This window comes from Garra rufa, chromosome 3 (genome assembly GCF_049309525.1).
Source record: "Garra rufa chromosome 3, GarRuf1.0, whole genome shotgun sequence".
In the NCBI taxonomy this organism is placed as follows: Eukaryota; Metazoa; Chordata; class Actinopteri; order Cypriniformes; family Cyprinidae; genus Garra; species Garra rufa.
In genome coordinates, this window is record NC_133363.1 from 52157200 (window position 1) to 52184299 (window position 27100).

The 27100-nt window shown below is 36.0% G+C and overlaps 2 protein-coding genes across 2 annotated transcripts in view; both read left to right on the top strand.

Annotated features, from left to right (window-relative positions):
- The first annotated feature begins 363 nt into the window (after positions 1-363).
- ntn4 (netrin 4) lies at positions 364-19703 on the top strand. The gene is made up of 10 exons (XM_073837299.1): positions 364-852; positions 2428-2909; positions 4231-4500; positions 8779-8905; positions 11062-11247; positions 12040-12229; positions 16246-16325; positions 16507-16575; positions 16682-16855; positions 19163-19703. The coding sequence occupies exons 1-10, from the start codon at positions 783-785 to the stop codon at positions 19297-19299; spliced, it is 1785 nt and encodes a 594-aa protein (XP_073693400.1). The 5' UTR covers positions 364-782; the 3' UTR covers positions 19300-19703.
- Positions 19704-20173: 470 nt separating this feature from the next.
- dock11 (dedicator of cytokinesis 11) overlaps positions 20174-27100 on the top strand; it is a 97481-nt gene continuing 90554 nt past the window's right edge. The window contains exon 1 of the mRNA XM_073836362.1: positions 20174-20437. Coding sequence (XP_073692463.1) covers positions 20336-20437 — 102 coding nt within the window. The 5' untranslated portion in view covers positions 20174-20335. The remainder of the gene's footprint in view (positions 20438-27100) is intronic.

Consider the following 27100-nt stretch of genomic DNA (forward strand, 5'->3'; position numbering starts at 1 on the left):
CACATTCTTGCAGAAAAAGGTTTACCAGATTGGTAGATGCATCCAATTATTGCACTTAAACATGGAAAAAGTCAGATTTTCATGATATGTCACCTTTAAGACAAACTTCCATTTAATATAAAATCCTCCTGAGGAGATTAAATGTGTTATATTTTTCTTTTTGGATAGAATTAGTCTACAGTTAGCCTAATTAATAATAAAACTCAATAGAAAGTGTCCATTTAGATAGCCAAACTAGGTAAACGTGTGCGAAAGTGAGAGAGCACATCCTGCAAGATCTGACGTTGAATGACTCAGATGACTCATGCCAGGAATGCTCCATTAAATAGAGAAAAATGCTGGGCGAAGGGGCGTGGCCTGTGTTCTTCAAAGGTCCTGTCACTCACAGGGGCTCCAGATTCCAGCTCAGGTGTTACAGAGCAACACGCGCAGCCCCACGAGTCGCGCTCAGAGCAAAACACACGCACAACTCACTTCTACCTGAAGTCACCGGGGACAGAAGTGACTGATAGACGCATATTTTGAGGTTACGCACCAATGGCGTTGTCGCGCGAGAGTTGTGTCCTATTTCAGGTGAATAGTTTCTGTTTGTTATGGGAGCAGATCACCTCCGCTCAGCGTTTGCGCACCTGGCCAACCCACGCCAATGAAGTCGTGCTCCTACATGCAATCTGAAAGGCTCTGGAGCGGATTCAGGTTCCCGTGCGAATTGTGGATTAAAAACCCTCGCTGGGTTTGATACGTATAATTTGTGGCTTTTTTTTATTGGATTGTTGACTAAGATGGAGCTGCCAGGAAGATGTGTGTTATTCGCAGCGCTCGTCATGAGCGTTCCTCACCCTGTGTGTTCAGGTCAGTGTTTTACGCATGTAATCAAGTTGGCTGGTTGTCAACCAAACAGAGACTGCTGGTGTCTGACGAAATGATTTGATATTGGGAGAAAGAGACGGGGATGATTTGAATATGCAAAACAAAACCAAACTTTGCATGTACATACACACCCAGCATCCAGATGTTGTTGAATCCAGCCAATTTGCATTCAGATTGATTCTACAATTGTGGATTTATATTTATATAAAAAGGGTTTGTTTATATGTTTATGCAATTAAATATAAATGTAGCCAATAATTTAGTGATAGCTAAACATATACCTGTATATATCAGGTATATACCTGTAAAACTGTAACAATGTCAGACAGTGCTGGGTAGATTACTTACAAATTGTAGTCCATTACTGATTATAAATTACATTAGTGACATTATCGTTTTGATTAAACATGTTAGGTAATGTGTTATAACTACTTGATTACTTTTAGATTACTTTTGACCTAATTTATAAGAAAATAATTTCCATTTGTTATCAACATCATGAGTGGATTAAACATTACATAACACATTACTTCCTATTCAAGAGCCACACAAATCTTACTTGTATTCTGTTTTTAGTCAGTGATGAAATTAATAATTTGTATTTTTACAGTTTGTCACTTCTAACTATCAAACAAGTGATCTTTAAGCAAATGATGCTAAATTCGGTCTCAAAACGTCTGCGTATCAAGACTTTGCTTATTTGATTAAAAATACAGAACAAAAAGTAATATTGTGAAATGTTATTGCAAATTAAAATAACAGGTTTCTATTTTAATATACTTTAAAATATAATTTATTTCTGTGATGCAATGCTGAATTTTCATTAGTCATTACTTCAGTCCTCAGTGTCACATGATTCATTCTAATATTTATATTCTAATATTCTAATATTAGTGCTATATAATATTTTTTGGAAGCTGTGATACCTTTTTTATGATTCTTTGATGAATAAAAGGTTAAAAAGGACATAATTTATTTGAAATAGAAATATTTTTAACAATATAAGTCTTTACTATCACTTTTTATTAATTTAACACACCCTTGATGAAACCCTCAAAGAAAAGAAAAAAAAAAAGACCCAAACTTTCAACACCAGTGTATATTGTTACAGAAGATTTCTATTTTAAATAAATGATGTTCGATTTAACATTTTATTAATTAAAGAATCCTGAAAAAAGTGTCACAAGTTGTGATTTCAGAATATTAGAATGATTTCTGATGGATTATGTGGGTTGAGGACTGATGGATTAAGACTGGAGTAATGATGCTGAAAATTCAGCTTTGATCACAGGAATAAATTCTATTTTAAAGTATATTAAAACAGAAAGCTGCTATTTTGAATTGCAATATTATTTCACAATATTACTGCTTTTCTGTATTTTTAATCAAATAACTGCAGCCTTGATGCACAGAAAAGACATCTTTAAAAAATGTTACTGATCTCAATCTTTTGAACAGTTGAAATTTACATCATTTAATGTAAAATCTTTTGTACATCCATGTAATTTGTTGTGTAATGTACTGTATTTTAAAATAGTTTGTTTGTTTATATGCCAGGATGTGAGAATTGGGTGTGTAATCCACGCATGGGGAACCTTGCAGTCGGGCGTCCTGTACAGACAATTTCCCAGTGTGGATCAGCCTCTCCAGAACGCTACTGTAGCCCTACTTACAAAATGAATAGATGTGTGTTGCAATGTGAGGTATGTGATGCTTCAGTAACACACCTTGCACACCCACCTGCCTCCATGACAGACTCACCCTTCAAACACCCACCGACCTGGTGGCAGTCTGCTCAGGGTGTTTCAATAGAAACTCTACAGCTGGATTTAGAGGTGGAATTTTACTTCACCCACCTCATTATCATATTTCGGTCACCACGCCCTGCTGCCATGGCAATAGAGCGCTCGCAGGACTTTGGGCGCACATGGAGCGCTCTGATGCTGTATGCACACAACTGCAGTGAAGTGTTCAACCTGGAAGATGGACAGAGCTGCACTCAGAAATACTCCACAGCAGAGCCTTGCAGCAAAGGAGAGGTGAGAGTATCTGTCATCACATTTTTGGGTGAATAATGATTATCTTCTTAAAGGATTAGTTCAACCAAAAATGAGTATTTGCTCAAAATAGACTACTCACCCTCAAGCCATCCATGTAGATGAGTTTGTTTCTTGACCTGACCAGATTTGGAGAAATTTAGCTTTGCATCACTTGCTCACCAATGGTTCCTCAAGTCTACAGTAAATGGGTGCCGTCTGAATGAGAGTCCAAACAGCTGATAAAAACATCACAGTAGTCCACATGACTCCAGTCCATTAGTTAACAGTCTTGTAATGACTCATCCATTATTATGACAAAGTTATGGATAGACCTGTATTTTTGCCAGAAGCGACAGTTAAATGACTTTTTTCTGCAGCTGTTCACTTAAAATATGTCAACTGATTGACTGGAGTTGTGTGGATTATGTTTTTTTTTCTTTACTTGTGAGTTTTGTTTTTAATTATCAGCTCTCATTCTGACGGCACCCATTCACTACAGATGATCCATTGGTGCTTTAATGCTAAGTAGATAAAGAAATACACTTGTCTATATGTAAGATGGCCTTAGGGTGAGTAAATTAAACATTTTTGGGCAGACTAGAAAAACATTAAAATGAGGTTAAAAAATGGGAGTAATTTTTGACTTTTCACAAAATATTTGTTAAAGGGATATTTACACCCAAAAATGAAAATTCTGTGATTAAATACTCACTCTCATGTCGTTTTCAACCTGTAAGACCTTCATTCAACTTCTGAATACAAATTAAGATATTTTTGATGAAATCTGAGAGCTTTCTGATCCCACAACTCTCATGTCCAGAAAGGTAGTAAGGACATCATTAAAATAGTTAATGTCACGTCAGTGGTTCAATAGCTATTTTATGAAGCTACGAGAATACTTTTTGTGCACAAAGAAAGCGAAAATAACTTTATTTAACAATTTCTTGCCTTCCGTGTCAAAAATTATGTGCACAACCACTGATGTCACATGAACTATTTTAACGATGTTCTTACTACCTTTCTGGACCTTGAAAGTGTCAGTGATGTTGCTGTCCATGCAGGGTCAAAGCTTTTGGATTTCATCAGAAATATCTTAATTTGTGTTCTGAAGAAGAACGAACAAGACAAGACATGAGGGTGAGTAATTAATGACAGAATTTTCATTTTTGGGTAAACTATCCCTTGAACGTGACTGCATTAAGTTCAATTCCCAGAACTAATAACTAGTACTTTGACATTTTTTAAATGAAAATGAGCTCATTGCTGAGTAAATTACTGTTTGTTTGTTTGTTTGTTGATATTTGTGTTTGTGTGTAAGCAGGTCATTTACCGTGCTCTGTCACCCTGGGACAAATTGGATCCGTACAGCATTGATTCCCGAGTCCAGCTCGGCATCACTAACATTCGGATACGTCTGCTTCAGCCGCACTCCTGCCTCTGTCAACAAAAACGTCCTGATGCCAACGTGCTCAGTGCCCACTATGCCATCTATGACCTCATTTTAAAGGGAGGCTGTTTGTGCCATGGACATGCAGACCAGTGTGTGTCTGCTGGTGACCAACAGATCACGCACCCTCCTGTTAAACACATGGTAAGTGTATAGTTGTAAAACACAGTCATTATTTTTGTGGGCTTGTACGTGCTGTATGTTTACACAATGTGGTGGTAAACAGGTCAGAGATTTAGTTTGATTTAGTATAAACTCTGACATCATCTACTTGTTGTTTAAACCTGTTTGACTTTCGTTTTTTCACACAAAAGACAGTTTTTTTTACATACAAGTTTACATACACCTTGAAGAATCTGCAAAATGTTATTTATTTTTTTGTACTGACCTGAATAAGATATTTAACATAAAAGATGTTTAAATATAGTCCACAATAGAGAAAATAATAGTTGAATTTATAAAAATGACCCCCGTTTAAAAGTTTACATACACTTGATTCTTAATACTGTGCTGTTACCTGAATGATCCACAGCTTTTTGTTTAGTGAAAGTTGTTCTCGAGTCCCTTGTTTGTCCTGAACAATTAAACGGCTCACTGTTCTTCAGAAAAATCCTTCAGGCCCCACTGATTCTTTGGTTTTTCAGCATTTTTGTGTATTTGAACCCTTTCCAACAATGACTATGATTTTGAGATCCATCTTTTCACACTGAGGACAACTGGGGGACTCATATACAACTATTACAGAAGGTTCAAAAGCTCACTGATGCTTTAGAAGGAAAAACGACGCATTTAAAACCAGGGGTGTAAACTTTTGAATGGAATGATGGATGTGTACATTTTTCTTATATTGTTTTAATATAACATTTTTTAATTTAGCACTGCCCTTAAGAAGCTACAGAAGATATTTACATGTTCCCTAGAAGACAAAATAAGTTAAATTTACTCTTCATTTAATCTTCAAATTCAAAAACTTTCACGCCTCTGCTCTTAATGCATCGTATTTTCTTCTGGAGCATCAGTGAGCGTTTGAACCTTCTGTAATAGTTGCATATGAGTCCCTCAGTTGTCCTCAGTGTCAAAAGATGGATCTCAAAATCATACAGTCATTGTTGGAAAGGGTTCAAATACACAAAAATGCTGAAGAATTTTTCTGAAGAACAGTTAAACTGTTCAGGACAAACAACGACTTGTTAAACTATTATTTTCTCTTGTGGACTATATGTAAACATCTTTTATGTGAAATATCTTATTCAAGTCAGTACTAAATAAATAATAACATGCATTTTGTATAAACCTTATTATTTTAGTAAAATAATTCACATTTGGTAGATTCTGCAAACTGTATGTAAACTTTTGACTTCAGCTGTATATACCAGTTTAAACTTTAGTTTTAGCAATTTTTTAGCAATTTTAGTTAAAGATTACCAAAACAGTTTTGGACCCCACTGACTTTCATTATATGGGCAAAAACTGTTTCTGCTGTACTGAAGAAAGAAAATCATCCAGGTTGAAATGACACAAGGGTGAATAACCGATGACAGAATTTTCAGAGATTTCGTCCTTGTAAGGGAGAACAATGGCAATCCAAAACAAAACCAGCAAACAACCTTGCGTTACTCATGGTTATCACTATTCCCAGAAAACACGTTTCCCGTATGATTACATAAACAGTTCCCCCTTTCATTTACTGTCTTTCACTCTTTCACTCTCTTTCCCCTCTGACTCTCACTGTCTTTGTTTCAGATTATATAAGCCATGTGTTTGCTGTTCATTTGGCTCTATCTTCGCGGAGAGATAAAAGTCCGATAGCAACTGAAGGATAAAAAGACAAAGTCAGGCAGGAAAACAACGGAGGGAGGAATAGCGATAAGCGCAGAGACAAAAACGAGGGGCTGTGTTGCTCGCCCCTTTTGCTAATTGAGTTGTTGTTTGCATGCTGTGATCAGACAATAACAGCAATTAGTCTCACTCGCTCAAACGCACACACATCAGCTCGTTGCTCTCTTATCAAAGGTTAAACCGTTTGATCTAGCAGCCCAGACATAACACGCACCCCATGCCAATGGACAAGCATGCACACAGACATACACGCTAGACACCCAGACATGCAGACAAACATGGTCGCTTTGACATGCTTTGTCCATCCACACTCATAATAGGAACACGTGCTCACACGCAACCCTTGTGTGCCCCTGCAGGAATGTTTTGGTTAGCAGGGAGAGTATGTGCGTCTGAGTGCGTTTCCTCCCGTATTATGATGATAAACATGTGAAAGTGTTTCAGATGCCATCGAATGGAGCGCTGCCAGTTTACCCCCCTCCCTCTAAAGCACTAATTTGTCCTTCTTTTTCTCTCCTGAAGTATTTTCAAAATTCTTCTCTTGCTTGTTTGTTCTCACTGCTCTGTATTTCAAAGTGACTGATAATAATTATCCACGCTTTCATTTGAAACTCACGGAGGAGAGGACATCTTGATGGATGGCTGAGTCTGGGATATTAGCATTAGGTAATCGTAGACATTGAGGGCGAGGAGGATGTTTTCATACAGGACTATTGAGCGAGAGATTAAGCACAGAACTCAAGAAATGTAGGAGAGAATAATTGACCGTAGTAAGTGAAAAGAGTTAGGGCTTTGTTCAAATCTGTAAACATCAGAACAATAGTAATATTGATGGCCTTTGCAAGAACAATTAGGGATCATACAGATCCATCAAGTCAAAATGTTATCAATTATCAATTACAAAGAGTAGGGAAAATTTTTGAAGATGTTTTTGAAAGGTAATTGTGACATTATCTCACATTGTCTAGACTTTTAAAGTTTTTTAAAGACGTCTTCTGCGCACCAAGCCTGTATTTATCTGATCCAAAGTACAGGAAAAACAGTAACATTTTAAAATATATTTTTACTATTTAAAATAACTGTTTTCTATTTGAATATATTTTAAAATGTAATTTATTCCTGATTTCAAATCTGAATTTTTAGCATCATTGCTCCATTCACGTGATCCTTCAGAAATTATTTGTATATTCTGATGTGCTGCTCAAAAAAACATTTATTATTATTAATTTTTTTCAGGTTTCTTTGATGAATAGAAAGTTCAGAAGAACAGCATTTGTCTGAAATAGAAATCGTTTGTAACATTATAAATATCTATATTGTCACTTTTGATCAATTTCATGCATCCTTGCTAAATAAAAAGTATTAATTTCTGTGACACTGAAGACTGGTGTAATGATTCTGTTTATGAATTTAGTTTGATCACAAGAATAAATTACATTTTAAAATATATTCAAATAGAAAACAGTTATTTAAAATACTAAAAATATAATTTTTTATATTATTTTATTTATTTGCTGTACTTTGGATCAAATAAATGCAGGCTTGGTGAGAAGAGACTTCTTTAAAAACATTAAAAATATTACTGTTCAAAAACTTTTGACTGATAGTGTATAAACTCAGAATTGTGACAAACCAGAATTGTGATGTATAGTTAAGAAAAGTCAGAACTGTGAGAAAAAAGTCTCAATTGCTTATTATTTTAAATAAAAAAAACAGAATTGTGAGATATAAACTTAAAAAAAATTAATTCCTAGTTTATATCACGCAATTTTATTACAATTCAAAGTTCAAAAATTCAAAAACAAAGTCTGAATTGTATGATAAAAAGTCAATTCCATATGAAGTCACCACTGCTGCATTTATTTGATAAAAAAATACAGTAAAAACAGTATTATGAAATATTATTACAACTGAAAACAACAGTTTTCTGTTAGAATATAAAGTGTAACTTATTCCGTGATGCAAAGCTGATTTTTCAGCATCATTACTCCAGTCTTCAGTGTCACATGATCCTTCAGAAATCATTCTAACATGCTTAATCAGTGCTCAAGAAATATTTCTTCTTATTATCATTGTTGAAAAGTGCTACTTAATATTTTTATGGAAACTGTGAGACTGTAAATATAGAAAGTTCAAAAGAAACGGTGCAGAAGTCTTTACTGTTATTTTTGATTAATTTAATCCAAAGTTATAAAAAATTTTTTTTTACAAAATACTGACCCCAAACCTTTAAAAGCTAAAGTTAACAGTAACCTACTGAATATAAAAATCAGTTTTTGCAATCTAAGGTCCATTCCATGAAAAAAAAAAAAAAAAACAAGCTCTGTGTATGTTGTAGTAAGACAGCAAATATGTGTTGGGTGTTAGCCTATCCTATTTGGTTTATAGTTTGGCAAAGTATGTGGTATGATAACATATTTGGCAGCTGAATGAACATAGTTGACGCTGGAGCATGTTGAAGATCGGCTTCGTAAAACTCTGATTGTAAGATTATTAACAAGCATTTAAACTGAGGTTTCTTGAGGTGAAGGTGTAACAATGTGTCATTGTATTGTCAATTGTGTTTTCTTGCCTTTGACACAGGTGCACGGCAAATGTGTGTGTCGGCATCACACGGCTGGGGATCATTGTGAAAGGTGTGATCGCCTCTACAATGACCGACCGTGGCAACCAGCTAACGGTTTAACTGGAGAAGCTCATCAGTGTGTTAGTAAGTTTTAGGTCATATGTAAACCTAAGTACTGATTTTGAAAGAACAGCACTGAATGTGGAATGTGTTACTGTGCAATAGGTTACTTACTGGAATAAGTTAAAGGGGTCATGAACTTTTTTTTATTATTTTGTACTGTTTACTAAAGTCTACTTATGTTATAGTTTTATATAAAAACATCATTTATAAGTAAAAGGCTATTTTTGGTCCTGTTTTGACCCCCCTCATCAGAACGCTCTGTTTGAATAGGTGTGACGGATTTTAGACTCGGAAGTAAACACCCACTGCTATGATTGGCTAACAGTTGTGTATGTTTGACAGCCTACATCCTTTACAAATGGACGCTGATGTGACTTAGGTTAAAAACGCATAAACTCTCTGTAATAACAGACCATAGTGTCCACGTAAATTAAAAGCGGTTAATCACGCTTGCGTGTTGTGACATGACTGTCGGATCGAATATAGTCAGCACAGCATTGTCTGAAAGGTTCAGTCTTTCTGAAAATCCTGCGTCGAATTGTGCCTTGTTTGCAAAACAAATCTGTGGTAAAGTGAACAAAGAATCAAGTGCTTACTGATGCAGTCTGGATCTTCATTAAAAATAAAGTTCATCCACTCTTTCCTAATGTTGGGATCAGAATGAAAACAATACAAAGACTGTTTTTCCACAACTTGGCACTGCACAGCATCTTTTTGTCTTCGGAGCGATCTTTATCGTTTGGTTTCTGCATAGACCTGCATTATGTACACTACATGCGTGACTCAGTGGGCAAGGCTAAACAGGAAGCGATGTAGAAGCAGGCGTTGATCTTCTTCTGCGGAGTTGTGTTTAGCCACACTATTACGTCATTAAGTGGCACATTCCACAACCTGTCGTTTTGGCAGACTGGCTTCATTATAAGCTGTTTTTAGACTAATGATTTTAGAAAGATTTGAGTTCTGAAACTTATAGGATGTTTTAATAGTACAATGACCTCTTATATTTCAAAAGATGAAGGGAATTTTGATTCCTCAATTTATGACCCCTTTAAAAGTCTATATGATGTTCTGGTCCTACAGTTTGGGGTCTGCAAGATTTAATAATTTTGAAAGGGGGGTTCATGAAGCTATAACATAGTGATGTCTATCAGTCATCAGCCATTGCATCGTCTGCAATTATTTGATTAAAAATACAGTAAAAACAGTAATATTGTAAAATGGTATTGCAATTTAAAATAAGTGTTTTCTATTTAAATATATTTTAAAATGTAATTTATTCCTGTGATGTCAAAGCTGAATTTGCCGCAGCCATTACTCCAGTCTATATTGTCAAATGCTGATATGCTGATTTGGTACTCAAACCTTTCTTTTTTATAATGCATGTTGAAAACAATTGCCAAAAACTAAAAATTCTGTCATTAATTACTCCCCCTCATGTTGTTCCAAACCCGTAAGACTTCAGAACACAAATTAAGATATTTTTGATGCATCATTTTGATTTTTGATCCTGAATAGACAGCAATGCAACTATCACTTTCAAGGCCGAGAAAGGTAGTAAGGAGATTGATAAATAGTCCATGCGACATCAGTAGTTCAGCCTTAATTTTAAAGAACAGCTATGAGAATACTTTTTTTTGCACCAAAAAATGGCTTTATTCAACAATATTCTCTTCTGTTTTGCGTTCATAAGAGTACCACAACCATTGATGTCACATGGACTGTTTTAATAATCTCCTTACTACCTTTCTGGGCCTTGAACGTGTCAGTTGTGTTGCTGTCTATGTAGGGTCAGAAAGCTCTAAGATTTCATCAAAAATATTTTAATTTGTGTTCCGAAGATGAGCAAAGGTCTTATGGGTTTGGAATGACATGAGGGTGAGTAATTAATGACAGAATTTTCATTTTTAGGTGAACTGTCCCTTTAAACTTCCAGTGGTTATGGGAAGCATATACAATTTCCAGCTGTTGGTTTGTCAGAAACCTTTAGAATAACTATCTTATTAGTCCAATATTTTAAACCACAGAATAAAAGGTCAGCCACAACAATTCAAAAGTTGCTCAGTTCTGCAGGATAACCGCAGACTTGGCAACCCTGGAATATAAAAAAATGCAATTTGTCAGGAAAAATCTGATGATCTGTAATAACCCAGAATATATATTCCCATGTCAATATGTAGAGTGCAAGTGTAACGGCCACGCAGAGAGCTGTCACTTTGACAAAACCGTATGGCTACGCTCGGGTCAGCGGAGTGGTGGCGTGTGTGACTGCCTTCACAACACCAGCGGCCGCCACTGCCAGCACTGCCAGAACGGCTTCTACAGAGACCCAGAGAGACCCTTGACTGCCCCAGATTCCTGCAGACGTAAGACACACACATGCATCACTCACAACTGTAAACATGCATTCAAACACATGATCAGCAAAAGCACATTTATAACATTGTAACCAAACAAAGGTGGAAGTATGGTAGCATTGAATGCAGTGTTCCTTATACTCTGTCATACATTTTTAGTATGTATTTGTGTGTCTTGGACTAAGATGAAAGCCATTAATCTCAGATTTTCAAAAGCTGCTTAAAATGGCATGTGGAGTATCTATGAGTATTTTCTGCCGTATGCTTCCGTTCCTGACCTCCGTCTTACTTCAACGTGTCTGTGAAAATATGTGTGGTTTTTCTGTTTACGTGTACAGCTTGGCCTAGATGATGTTAAAATTCAGGAACTCACCAAATCAGCGAACATGTCCGATATTGTAGCGCACACACGGGTACACACACACACACACACATACACACACACTGAGGGGATGTTTGGTATTGAATGTTGTTCCTGCTCGGAATGCTAATGGCTCTTACGGCGAGTCGGGACATGTAGAATAACAAGAACAGTGGTGGGATCTCAGCATGAGTGTAAACGCATGTATTGTGTATTTGGAGGCAGACAGATTAATCATCACATGACACCAGGCTCATAATTATTGACTGTGTGTACAAAGCGTCAGTCTGGTCTGGACAGCTCTACGTCTTTCTAGTCAATGAGAAAATCATTACACAGCACAAAACATTAAGTTTGTTCAGAGCCTCAGAAAAGACCACTAATTATATTTTGCAGTCTTTGGTGTGTTTTGAGTGACTTTCTTTCTTTGTGAATTGCAGCTTGCATGTGTAACCATGCTGGTTCCACACATTGTAACCCTGATAATGGAGACTGTGTCTGTAAGCCTGGGGTGGCTGGACCACACTGTGACCAGTGCATGCTGGGATACTGGGGTTTCGATGAATATGGTTGCAAGCCCTGCCAGTGTGCTGGTGACTGTGACCCTTACACAGGAGACTGTATGATTAGGTGAATATGAACCTTTTTGCTGTTCATTTTATAATTTTAATGGCATGTTTTTATAGTCATTTTAATCGTATGCATAAGACTTTAGGGAATTTCAGAATCTGCAGTTGTTATTGCTAACTTAACTCAAATTTATTAACTCAAATTATCAATTTTTTTGATAATTGAAATAAAGCATGATTAAACAGAACAGATATTAGTTAAAAATATAGCTGTAAGCAGCGATTACTGGGGTTCAAGGCATTTAAGCACATATAAAAAAACATTACATATTATTTAGCAAGCCTGTAACCAACTAAATCAATAATTTAAACAAGCATTTTTGACAAATACTGGTAATTTGCCATAGAAATATGATGTTTTTAACGTTTATGACTTTTTTAGCGCCAACCGCGGTCCGATCTCCCTAAAACGTTGCATGTTTGTTTAGGATCACACATGTGTTCACCAGGATTTGTGAAATTTTAAGTTTTCGTTTAGGCTTTGTAAGCTTTTGGGTATATTTGGACAGGCCCCTTTTCTAAATGACCCGTTATAGCTTGCCAAAGGGTAAATACATTTTTTTTTATAATTATTGACCTAGAGATTTCCAGAGTATTGCACTGCAGTGGTTTTTCCAGATTGAGCGAAAAACCTAGGACTAGTTTGTTCATTAAACAAGTTCATTTAACAGTTTGATTGACAGCAGTGGTTTTAGAGGCATGTGTTCGTGTGAAAAATTGCGCAATATACAATTGTTTACCCCCTTGAAAAATGTGATATTGCCCCCAGTGGTCAATTTCTCACAGACCTTTAGGGCCATGGGTCGAACATGCCCACGAGTTTCGTTCCGATCGGCTTCTGTTAACCTTGTCTAATAGGTGCTCGAAGTTCATCTGCCTATGGCATCCATGTTTTTTTAGATACACAAATATGCTTATAGACACTTGTGGTGCTTCAGACCAAGACCTTGCTTACTGATTTTCAGGACGATAGGATAAACTGTTTTGTAGTTATGGCCATTTTTCCCTCTTATAGCGTCACCAAGCGGCCAAGCTCCGCAACTTTTTTCATGTGACCTCAGATTCAGCTCTTACATGTTGTGAGTTTGGCGAAGATATCTCATTCCGTTGAAAAGTTATAGCCATTTTAGGCAGCCCTGCCCCTTTCGAACATTTTGGCGTTTGGAGTCTTAAGTTCAACTGTCTTTTTACTAATCATTGATATTCACTCTCCGGAGAATCTTCCTGCACTGGTTTGGTTCCGATCAGGCAATAAAACTTGGACTAGTTTACAAAAGTAGGTTTTTCAAAAAATCGGCCACTGGGGGCGATATTGCCTTTAGAGTGTAGAAAGTAGAGTGTATTGCGTTAGGAGTCTAAACGATTGTGCATTACGCTGTTTTTGCACATACAGTTGCAATCAAAATTATTCAACCCCCTTGACCTGCAAGACATTTTGCTGCAGAGAACAAAATTTTGTGAAAACAATTCAACAAAGGCATCAGTACACTATTAGAAAAAGTTTATTCATACACATTTGAGTAATTTTGAGAATGTAAGTTGATGACTAATGAAAGAAAATTAAATTGGCTCTAAATGTTCATGTTCAAAATTATTCAACCCCTGTTCAACATTGCTGTTTTTTAGTCAGTTATTTTTATGGTGGGGAACAAAATTGTCTTAAAACACAAAGCCTTTAGAAACACTATTTAAAAACAGAATGAGCTTGAGCTGTTGCACATACATACAGTTAGTCCATGCATGTGCTGAAGTTGAGTAGCAAATATGGTAAAGTCAGCAGAGCTCTCACAAAAGCTATAGAGAAGAAATAGTTTTATTATATTATAAAGTCTAAGGCTGTATGAAGATTTTCAAGACATTTATAAGTTCCTAGAGACACAGCTGGCAGCATTATTCTTTAGTTTAAAGTGTGTTGTACCAGAAAACCTTTGAGGGTGTTGAACAAAAAAACACAATATCATAAAATGTTTGATCAGAGCAACTGAGAAAAACCTGCAATGTACAGCCAAATACTTGCAAGATGACCCAACGAAAGGAGGAAAAACATTTCAATACAGAGCACAAGATGAACACTAGACAAGTATGGTCTTCATGTTGTGGCATCTTGCCGAATACCATTCTTGACCAAGAAGAACAAAAAGACCGACTTGAACATCCTAAAATTGATCTGGATAGACCTGTGGAGTTCTGGAAGAATGTTTTTTGGAGTGATGTGACCAAACTGGAACTTTTTGGACCCATGGATCAGCAGTATGTCTGGTGCAAAAAAGGCAAAACTTGTAAGCAGAAGAACACCATCTCCATTGTCAAACATGGAGGTGGATCAGTCCTGTTATGGGGTTGTTTTACTTTAGCAGGAAGTGGAAAACATGACTGTATGAAGGACATCCTGGATTCTTTGAAGTATCAGGACATTTTTGCAAGAATTGTGATGCCTTTGGTGCAAAGGCTGAAGCTATTAATCAATTGTCTTTCCTGCAGGACAATCATCCCAAAGTAAACATCCAAATCTACTCAAGCTTGGTTCAGGGATCAGTCACAGAATGTTCTTGAGTGGCCTGTTCAGTCTCCAGATTTAATTCTCATTGAAAATATTTAGTTGAATTTGAAGAAAGCAGTAGCAATGTGAAACTAAATATTATCAGTGGTCTAAAAGCTTTTTCAGGCGAGGAATGGGCCAAGATTGCAGTAGAGAGGTGACAAGAGCTTCTAAATACTTCCAAGCAGTGTTTATTGCTAGTTTTAAAGAATAAAAGATTCTGCACCAGATTTTACTTTTGGGGGTTGAATAATTTTGAACATGAACATTTAGAGCCAATTTAATTTTCTTTCATTAGTCATCAACTTACATTCTCAAAATTACTCAAATGTGTATGAATAAACTTTCTCTAATAGTGTACTGATGCCTTTGTTGAATTGTTTTCACAAAATTTTGTTCTCTGCAGCAAAATGTCTTGCAGGTCAAGGGGGTTGAATAATTTTGATTGCAACTGTACATGTGATATTTGTATCATATGTCAGAACTCCTCATTCCGGACCACTGCTGGCAATGAAATCATTTGTTAAATAATTGAGAAGATGCCCGATATTAGGAAAAAAACACTGCAGTAAAATTCTCTGGACTAAAGTTAATAATTATCAAAAAAATGTTGAAATTTACCCTTTGGGAAGCTATAATGGGGTCATTTAGAAAAGGGGCCTGTCCGAATTTACCCCAGATCCTATAAAGCCTAAAGCAAAACTCAAAACTTCATGAAACCTGGTGAGCACATGTGACAGGTGATTGATTCCAAACAAGCTTGCAAAGTTTTAAGGAGACTGGACCACAGCTGGTGCTAAAACAGTCATAAATGTTACAAAACATAATATTTCTATGATAAATTACCTGTATTTGCAAGAAAGGCTCGCTACATAATTTTTTCATATGTGCTTAAATACCTTAAAGCGCTTGAACCCCAGTAATCACTGCTTGCAGCTATATTTTAAAAAAGTATTTATTCCTGTGATGTTAAAGCTGAATTTTCAGCCATTACTCCAGGCTTCAGTGTCACATGATCCTTCACAAATCAAGATCCTTCACAAATCAAATATTAGTTTTCACAGCTTCACTAAAACTATAATAATAATAAAAACATTATTTGTAACTAAGAAAAAGTTTAAATTAGAAAAAAACTAAAATGAAAGTGAAAATATGAAAATAAAAACTATGAAAAACATTCATAAATACCAAACTGGTATACATCAAATATTAAATTAAGTGATACAATTTTACCAGCTGGTCTCTGATGTTTAGTGAATTTATGACAGCAGTTCACCTCAAGTTCAAACACAGATGTAGTTCATCACATTACCTCTAAAAAAGAGCCAGTAGGACAATCAGACAATCAGTGTGCATAATAAAGCCAGATTTATATGGGAATAAAATGTTTTATTACTTTCATTTCTTTTAGAGCTAATATTATAAATCATATATAGAGATATATCTGTCTGCTTTATGTGTGTGTGTTTCTTGTCTAGGTCTGAATCAAATCACAACAGCACATCAGAAAATCATCTGTTTCGAACAGAAGAGCTTTTCTCCGCCCTTAGTCATCCAGGTATTAAATAAAAATCCTCGAGCTGATAACAGCACTGTCTTGCTCCCATAAAAAGTTTATTGTCTCGTCTGGGATAAAGGCATGCGCTGTTGTCATGTCATTCCTGTTTTTAAGTTGACATGGCAACAGAAAGAAACTGACAGCCAATACTTTAATTGGTGGGTATTTCCTCTCTTGACAGACAAATGTATATGCAAACAGCAAGCACTTGGAAACAACAAAATATTCTGCAATGTAAAATATGTTTATGGTAAGTAGCATAAAAAACAGTCCTAGACCTGGAGCTGTGCACTCACTTCACCTCAATGCTCTGTTCAGTTGATATAATTAATGTATGTTTTCTTGTGTGATTGTAGCAGTGAAAGTGAGAGTGTTGGGTGCTCATGATAAGGGCTCTCACGCAGAGGTGGATGTTAAGGTTCTTAAGGTGTTGTGGGACAACACACGCCTCAGGCTCTCTCGTGGAAATCGAACTCTTTATCCTGAGTCATGGACCTCAAGGGGCTGCACCTGCCCTGTACTTTTTCCAGGTTAGCAGACACATGCACAGATTTATGATTTGTTATGAGATGAAACATGCATGCCTGTATGGAAACTGCACATTTTACACACATTTTGTGTGTTAATTGTGGGAAACAGTCTGTGGAATGGATTTAAATACAATCAGATGTGTTAAATGGACCTCAGAGAAACTTGTTTAGATGGTATTATCAAATTAAATGCAATTCAAATTAAGGGTAAATTCTGTGAATTCCAAATACTTTAATGGAAGCATAGTTTTTCAGTTGAATGATGTATCAGAAACATTCTGATAAAGTTTCTTTTGTTGTTGTTTTTGCCTTTTGTAGGACAGAAAGCAAAGTTTACATTTCACTTTTATGTGCATTTATTAAAACAAAAATGTCCTTTGCAAAGATCTCAGAGAAAATCAGATATATTTGGGCCTTCGTAAGGAATTGGTTCAAAGTTGGAAACATCTTAAATGTTTTGTATGTAAGCAAATTGTATGATATCCAAGGTACACATTTCTAGTAATTGTGCAGTTAATTTTCATGTTGTATTTTCAGAAAGTTTTGGAATATTTGTCCTATCCCCAAATTTGTCACTACCGAAACACCGTAATATATAATTTAATAAGAAGGGTTATATTGAACTATTAAGATTGTGCTTGCATCTCCCTTGTAAATACTTGTAAATACTAGTACTAGTGTAAATAGTTTATTAGAGCTTTCAGAGGTAGATCAATAACAATTACATTTTTACCAATATTACAAGTGTGATTTTTGAAATTTGTTTTATTTTGAATCTTACTTTTCTTTGTAAAAGGCAAATAGTTGATCATACTGATTTCAAAGTTAAGGATTCATTAGTTTGAATAAAAATTTGACCAAACACTATCATAACATCTTAGTTGATCATTCAGTATACATAATTGTTTTAGTTTTAGTAGTGATTTTTGGTAAACTGCAAAAAATGCTTTTCTTACTTAGATTTTTTTTGTCTTGTTTCCAGCCAAAAAACTTAAAAATTCTTAAATCAAAAAGGATTTTCTAGTCGAGTAAACATTGTCTTGTTTTCAGACAAAACAAGTCCAAATTAACTGCATTTTTGCTTGAAACAAGCAAAAATTATCTAGCAGTGGGGTAAGAAAAATAATCTTGTTTTCTGTTTGAAATTTTTTTCTTCACCCCATTGGGGTTAATTTTGACTTTTCTCTTATTAGAATTTAATTCTTTTCTGAAAACAAGAAAATAATTTGTACTCGTCGAGAAAATCCTTCTTGATTTAAGAATTTTTAGATATTTTGTCTGGAATCAAGACTCAGTAAGAAAAGCTTTTTTTTTGTAGTGTAGCGACAGTAATGTTTTGGTAGCGACCACATCACATTACAGAATTTTAACCTACATACTAAAACAGTAATGAAACATCCTAAAATTCAAAAACATTTCCATAACTGTACTAAAAATGTGTTTATTTTCCACAAATTAAGGATTATGTGTTTCTTTTTGTCACTACTGAAACGATGATGAAATGTTTTGGTTGTGACTGTTTTGGTAGTGACAATTTTTTGGGATAACACCCAAAAAAAAACAAAAATTGTCACTATTGAAACTTCACCAAATGTTCGGTAGTGACAATTTTAGATACTTTTGAACCTAGCTCAAAGATGCTAATCAGCATATGGTTAGCTAGCACACTTCTGAACAGTTGTATACGTATAAAAACTAAATGTTATGTAATAACTCCCAAAAAAGTGTATTTAGTTATAGAAAATGGTGTTCAATAGTGACATTCTTTAAAGTTTTACACAGATTTTTGAACACATTTACCTCAAAATAATAAGGCCTATCTACTCACCATAGCTGTGTGAGAGAGTGATGCATAGGCTAATTTTTTCTGATCATAAATGTAGGTAGTTAAAATCAGTCTCTCATCAGTAAATCATGCATTGTTTAGGCAATTTTAATTATTTCATAATATACAAAAAAAAACCAAAAAACTTAATTTAGGGTTTAGGGTTCAGGACAGCCACCTCTCAATTGAAAGTATCCAAAAAATGATGATTTTAAATATACTAAGCTTACTGATATTTTAAATGTTATTGTGGGTTCCAATAGATAATAAAAGAATCTTAGTAAACTTCTAAGATTTGAATACTTAACAGCTTTTTAAATGCGTTTTTGGTTGTAGGACAGCAGTTTGCACCAATTCTGTAGAATGACCTATTTACAAATTCCTAATAAATACTGTAAGATTCTTCGTTGATAATTGTTTAGTGAAATTAGGCTACTTTGATAATTTTGTTGACCGATGAGACTGTTTTACTCTTGCTGCAGGGTTGGAATATCTTGTAGTTGGACACGAGGATGTGAAAAAAGGTCGTCCTATGGTTAACATGAAGAGTATAGTGAAGACATGGAGGCCCAGCTTGAGCCGAAAAGTTCATCAGCTTCTGAAAACCAAATGCAGCTGAAAGACCTCGAGACATAGAGAGACAATGACTATGTATCTTCCATTGCACACGTCAACTTAGCCCTTTTTATGATCATCCTTTACCCTCTGAATTATACTAATGCTTTAAAACAGTGGTTCTCAACCTTTTTGAATCTGAGGCCCTCCTGTCAAGTTAATATGTACCTCTGGTACTTCTGTTAAAAATAAACTTAAATGAACTTGATGATATTATATTTGGTTGAGAGCCACTGCTTTAAAACCAGCTGTGTGGATATATTTGCTAGCTCTCAGATGAATACTAGGACTGTACAGAATGTATAATATATATGTATGTATGTGTATATATAAAATAATATATGTAGTTTTTTTTATATCTATAACTAACCATGTATATAGCATGCGTTTTGTACACATGAAAATACAATGAATATATGCAATAGAATTTTCCTACGGTTATGTCACAATTTGAAACCTAAGAACTGTTTTATATGATTGATACGCCTTTTAAGTTTGTGGTATTAATATGTACATTTTTAATTCCAACCAAGACCACAAGGTGTCAGCCTATGATCATATTAATGATTATGTATAATCATATTCACAACAAAAGGTATTCAGTTATAAAACATGCTGATTTATTGCTAAAAAAAGAATTGGTGAGACCCAGGCTCACTTCAAAAAAAACAAATATGGCTAAAATCAAGAATATTTTATAGTGTGGCTTGAAGGCCGCAATGAAAACTCATCACTATTTATTTATTTATTTAACACATTATTTATATTACAACTAGAATGAAATTAAACCAAATTAAAATTATAACCTAAAATCTCTCAAAATGAAACAAAAGTATAAAACTTTTACATAAATAATTCAAAACCAGGGATTGCTCATTATCAGGCAACCCCTGGGCGATGGGCGGAGCTAACGCTGGTCCATGAGGCCCCGCCCCGCCCGCATCCGCACCTCTGTCAGACGCGCAGATTGGGTTGCCGCGATGTTGCTTTCCGCAATGAGGACGTTGATGGAATTACAGTCAGACTAAAAAGGAAAAAACATGTCCGAAGTAAGAAAATTCACAAAAAGGTTGAGCAAACCTGGAACGGCTGCGGAGCTCAGACAAAGTGTGTCGGAGGCGGTGAGGACGTCCATTGCTGTGGTTAGTAACTCAAGAGCGTCCCGTCTCTCTCTCTCTCTCTCTCTCTTTGGGCAGCGCATCTATAGGCTGTGTCTTAAGACGTAGTGAGCTACCTATCTAGGCGGCGTTTTTTGACATCACAGGCACGTTCATTCTGTCTAGGTAGGCAGCCGACTAGATTATGAGACAGTTCTCGTTTATTGTAAAACATCGTATATGTATATAAGCTGTCAGGTATTGCGTATAGTAATTTTTGTTTCTTTCAAACGGCGTTCCAGTTATTGAAACACGTGCCAGAGTGCTGAGGCATAACGTCTAGTGCCTTCCAGGCAATTACACCAGCACAGCTTTAACATCTGTGTTACACATCCCATAGACATCAGTTAAACCCTTGTGCATTGATTTAAAAACATTATTACGGATCAACTCAACCAAAAAAGCCGGTTGAGGGAAAGACATTGTTCTGTAGCTCCATCTGGAACCACATGGAGCATCCTTATGCCTTTGTGTAAGGAGTCATGTGCATGTGCTCATGCACCAGTCCAAGAGCAAAGCCCATTCTCTCTTTTTGCCTTCATTAAGCCATTGAGAAATTAATTATCAGAGGTGGAGAGCAGAAATGTGTCATTGTTTTAAGGAGGATCTAATTTCTCAGCACTACTAATGCCTCTAATGAATGCTTAGTGCTGAGATATATTTTTAGGCAGACATATGTCATGTGACTGAGAATTTCTATAGGTGTTATGAATGTTGGTCTATAATGGCCTGTGGTTGTCAGTTTGATTGTGGTTTCCAGGGAGACAGACAACAAATGGCACACTATGGAGATTGCAGATCCGCTGTGTTTCCCTTGAGAGTACCCTCAGGCTGCTCAGCTATGCTTCCTGTGTCCTCTGCATGGGCTGAATAAAGTGTTTGTTTCATCTTTCCTCTTTTGCACATTGTGCAATTGCACAAATTTGTCCAAAATTATGATATAAATGACCTCTTTTGTTATTTGTTATTTGTGTGGAATTTATTAACAAGCGCTGAGCGCTTACTTTGTTTGGTGGGAAATATTGAAGGGCTCCTTGCTTATTTTTGTAAGTAGCCTAGTCGGTTTCAAGTAGTATTAGGGGGAGGGGTATCCTTATTTATGAAAGTATTTGATTGGACAAAAATGTGTTGAGTGCAGGATGAGTCATCAGGATTTTGTTTTTGCAAAAAGAATATGACTGTACTTTTTAGATGTGTATATTGTGTTATGAACATTTTACAGCACTAGTGACAAGCCAGTCCATAAGTTTGCATCACCCTGGTTGTCTTGACAAAAAAAGGCCAATAGGATTTGATAAGATAATTGCATAAAATAAACTCTGTGACTAACACAAGTTCATGATTTTTGATTCATGATACATTTTGTTCATTATGATCTTAAGAAGTGAGCACAACTGCTATGAATATAGTCATTAAAAGTAAAAAGATACTTCGTACAGGAAGTTTTGGTGGCATATATTGAAGGCCTTATCCATTATTGTTTAAAATAGCCAATCATTTTTTTGTCATGTGTCAGCTTTGAACATAATTTGCTACTTGGTTTCTAGTGGTATTAGGGGGAGGGACATTTTATTCAAGAAAGCATTTGATTGGACAAAAATCTGTGTAGTGCAGGATGAGTCATCGAGACTTTTCTGAAAGAATATGTTGATCAGTTGAGGTCAAATGTTCTGTGAAATGTTAATTATTTTGCCAAAATAAGAGGGGTCATACAAAATGCATGTTATTTTTTGTTTAGTACTGACCTGAATAAGATATTTCACATAAAATTTGTGTACATATAGAAAATAATAATTGAATTTCATAAAAATGAGCCAGTTAAAAAGTTTACATACACTTGATTCTTAATACTTTGTTGTTATCTGAATGATCCACAGCTGTTTTTTTGTTTTGTTTTGTTTTTGTGATAGTTGTTCATGAGTCTCTTGTTTGTCCTGAATAGTTAAACTGCCTGCTGTTCTTCAGAAAAATATTTCAGGTCCCACAAATTCTTTGTTTTTTTTTTCAGCATTGTTGTGTATTTGAACCCTTTCCAACAATGACTGATTGATTTTAAGATCTATCTTCTCAAACTGAAGACAACTGAGGGACTCATATGCAACTATTACAGAAGGTTCAAACGCTCACTGATTCTTCAGAAGAAGAATCAGAACCGGGGAGTGAAAACTTCTTTAATTTGAAGATCAGGGTAAATTTAACTGATTTTGTCTTCTGGGAAACATGAAACATCTTATAAAGGGCAGTACTAAATGAAAAAATATGATATTTAGGCAAAATAAGAAAAATGTACACCCCTAGCTCTTAATGCATAATTTTTCCTTCTAGAGCATCAGTGAGCATTTGAGCCTTCTCTAATGGCTGCATATGAGTCCCTCAGTTGTCCTCAAAAGATGGATCTCAAAATCATACAGTCATTTGTTGGAAAGGCACGTTCAAGTGTATGTAAACTTTTGAGCAGGGTCATTTTTATAAATTAAACTATTATTTTCTCTTGTGGGCTATATGTAAACATCTTTTTATATGTATCTTATTCAGGTCAGTGCTAAAAAAAAATGACATGCATTTTGTATGATCCCTCTTATTATGGTAAAGTAATTAACATTTTGCAGATTCTGCAAGGTGCATGTAAACTTTTGACCTCAACTATGTGTAAAAGTGAATTTTATGAACGTAACATATTATGTAATCCAAGAATGACATCTTTTATAGGCCTTAAACATGGAAGTTTGTATTACCCTGGTTGCCTTGACAAAAAGCTAATTTGATTTTTCACTTGACTGTTGGATAATTGCAGAAAATAAGTTCTGAGACCAACAAAAGTTTCTGATTCTTACACATCTGGTTCAGCATGATAATCTTCACAAATGAACATAACTATTATGCATTTTAAAGCCTAAAACATTTGCCAGAAGTAAAAAGCTAAAAGTAGGCTATAAACTGACTACACCATGGTTGCATGACTTCAGTGTCATCTCTAGTTGACGCACAAGTATAAAAAAAATGAGGCTGTAAATGTGAAACAATTAAGTGCATACATTTTCCTGCTCTGAGTCTGTCATGATGGTTGATGTCCCTGACAACCTCTGCTCATTTAGTGACTGTTTAGAACTTTTTGAAAAGACCAGTAAAACAAAATCAGTAGGGCATTACTGAAGTGTTTTATGTTGTAGAATAAAGCGTGGAAATATGTTGAGCTTGCGTTAACCACAGGCCTTATTTTGGATAATTAACCAAAAGCCCATTCAGACAACCCACTGACTCATTTCTGGGTATTAGGACTCAATACTCTGTAGATAGCCATTAAACTCTTAAAAAAAGCCAACACTGACCCCATTTACTTTATAAATGCATATTTGTACTTTATAAATCCATCTTTATTGTAAGAGACTCACTCTTTGTAATATAAACATATTGTCTTTACTTGCTCTTCCTTCCAATATGACCTTCAATTTCAATTTTAACATTGTGCTAATGTAGATAATGCTAACTAAAACAAGCTACTTAGACACCGTTATAACAAATAGCAATTCATATTGACTTTAAATATGGGACAGTTGTGGTCAAGCTGCAGAAAGTTGTGTTTTACGATGTGTACTCCAGAGTCACAATAATTTACGCTGTGTTTTCGACACAGGACTCACTGGATCTAAATATTTCAAGATGCTTTCAAATGGTGGGCCTCGAATGCTCACAGATCCACAGAGCATGTGGTCCTCCATGAGATTTACAAGACAAGATAAGCTTTTCTAAAGCCTTGTAATGATACAAAAAGAGAGCTCAGATCTGTTCGCATATCAGTGCAGAGGTTCAGACAGAGGCCATGGTGGTTCAGTTCAGATGTTGGCGTATGTGTTTACAGACAGTGGCCTAATGCACATCAGCTGAGGAGCTCTTTCTGTCTCGCATCTGGAAAGTACATTAACCACCCTAGAGACGCGCTTCAGGCGCATTTTCTGTACAGCTTTAAGTCGCCCACATTGTCTTCCTTCACGTTTTCATCTTGCACTCTTGCATACGGAAATAACATAACTGAAACGCGTGTGGCGCCAACGCCCATCGGCTTGTGAGCGGGCAGTAAACCGGCTCATGTTTCCCTTTTACCTCAGCCTGTGGTTTGTTGCCCTGTGATTCTTCTTCTTCTTCAGTTCCTCTCTGTCCTCAACAGGGTTGACGTTGATTGCCCTTTTTTAAAAATGATCTGAGGCCTTGTGGTTGTTTTTGCAGAGGTTGGGTTATTTTTGGCTGTAGGAAATCGGTCGTAGTACTGCATGGTAGCTTGATCTTGGCCCTGAGATTTTATCGCCTGGCTTGCAGCGATTAAAGACACGAATCCACGACATGGATTGGGAAAGTTGGTATAGTTTGGCTTAAAAGGGCAGTTGAGACGAGAGAGTACAGCCACAAGCCAATGGAACTGAGCTGTAACACATGCTCTGTTGCAGTGGGAGCTGCTGGACTGGCTGTGGGTTTTTTTGCCTCTGTGGTATGACACATGACAGGAAGTTGCTGCTGAAACACTTGCATTGGTTGTCAGCTCATGTGTATGTGCTTGAGAAACACAGGAAGCGTTTATGTATATTATAAGATATGGTATTGATGTATTGCTGTTCTAGTCTGGGTATATTTGGGCTGTCATTTCCCCTTCTCAAGCAAAATATATAATAAAAGCAATATATTAAAATATAAATTGCTATGGTTTTGTATGTTATGTGTCATTTTATTCTTATCCTTTCTTGACCTTCCATGACTTTTAACCTGTGTGACAAAATAGCACTGTAGAATTGGTCCATGTGACATGTTATTTAGCAAGTTTTCTTTAGTTCTATGTGACAAACAGATGAATCTAAGTCATTATATGTCTATTCAGTGAAAGACTACTTGTATGGTTGGGTTTTCAGTCATTTTTCAAGGTTGTGCCATCAGTTCACTTTAACTGCATGGGAAAGAACAGCGTGAACATTCTGTTAAACATCTTTGGCGTTTCACATAAGAGCTGGACCACTCAAGGACATTCACAGAGTTGTCTGTAAGCCGCTCTTGCTGTGTGCTCAGGGCCATTACCCTGTTGGAAGGTGAACCTTCTGCCTAGTCTGGACTGGGTTTTCATTAAGGCTATCTCAATATTTTTGTGCATTGAGCTATTCTATTACTCTGTCGAGTCCCTCAGTCTCTGCCGCTGGAAAAAAGCCCCACAGCATGAGACTGCTACAACCACACTTTACTTTTATGATGGTACTCTGCAGGTGATAAGCAGTGACAAACTTGATTCTTAGAAGTGATGTTCATCAGACCAGAGAATCTTGTTTCTCACAAAGTGTCCTTTAGGTGCTTTCTTTTAGGTGCACCTTTGTTTTCATGTGTCTTCATTGAGGAGAGGAATGAGTTTGGCCACGCTTCCAGATTGGTGAAGTGTTGCAGTGATGTTTGTCCCTCTGTAGGTTTCTCCTATCTCCGCATATGATCATGAAGCTCAACTAGAGTGACCATCAGGTTCTTGGTCATACTTACTCTCTAACCAAAGCCTTTCTCCATAAAATGCTCAGTTTGGCCAGGAGGCCAGCTGTAGGAAGAGTTGTGGTTGTTTCAAACTTCTTCCATTAAGGGTAAAAGAGTCTACATGATTCTGTGAACCTTCAGTGCAGTAGAATTTTTTTCTGAACTCTTCCACAGATCTGTGCCTTGCAGAATTCCTGTTTCTGAGCTCTACAGGAAGTTCTTTTGACTTTTTTTGCCCTGATGTGCATTTTCTGCTATTACACCTTTTATTGAGAGGTGTGTGCCTTTCCAAATCATATGCATTCCATTGAATTTGAAACAGGTTAATTGAAGCGTAGTAACATCTACAAGCGATAGATAAGGGTATGAATACTTATGCAGTGGAATCATTTAAGTTTTTTATTATTAATATATTTTAAAAGATGTTAAAAAAACATTTTTTTGCTTTGCCGTTGTGGTGTACGGAGTGTAGATTGATGTGGAAAAAGGTAACTCAAAGCAGTTTAACATAAGGCAGCATCATAACAAAACATGAAAAAAATGAAGGGGTACGAATACTTTCGCAAGGCACTGTATATGGTTTGAGATTTTATTAAATGTATTGCAACTTAAATAAATTAGACTTTTGTTTCCTTTTGAAATTCTATTTAAAGGGATAGTTCACCCAAAAATATAAAAAAAATGTTTATCTGCTTACCACTAGGGCATCGAAGATGTAAGTGACTTTGTTTCTTCAGTACAACATAAATGAAGATTTTTAACTCAAACCTTTGCAGTCTGTCAGTCATATAACTGCAGTCAATGGGCTCCATGGATTTGAGAATCAACAAAACATGCACAGACAAAACCAAATTCAATCCTGCGGCTCATGACGATACATTGAGGTCTTAAGACACCAAACAATCTGTCTGTGCAAGAAACTGAACAGTATTTAATATAATTTTTTACCTCTGATCCACCACAATGTCCAACTTTCCTGAGCGCGTTCACAACAGCCAGCGAGTGACCCGTCAACATGCTCTGGCATAGTAGACGCATGCTCAGTAGCGACCTGACGCTCATTGCTTACACAGTGAAATTGTGGGTACAACGGCTACTCATAATGATAATTACTTGTGCTTATCCTGATTGTTGCAACTGATTAAAAACCTG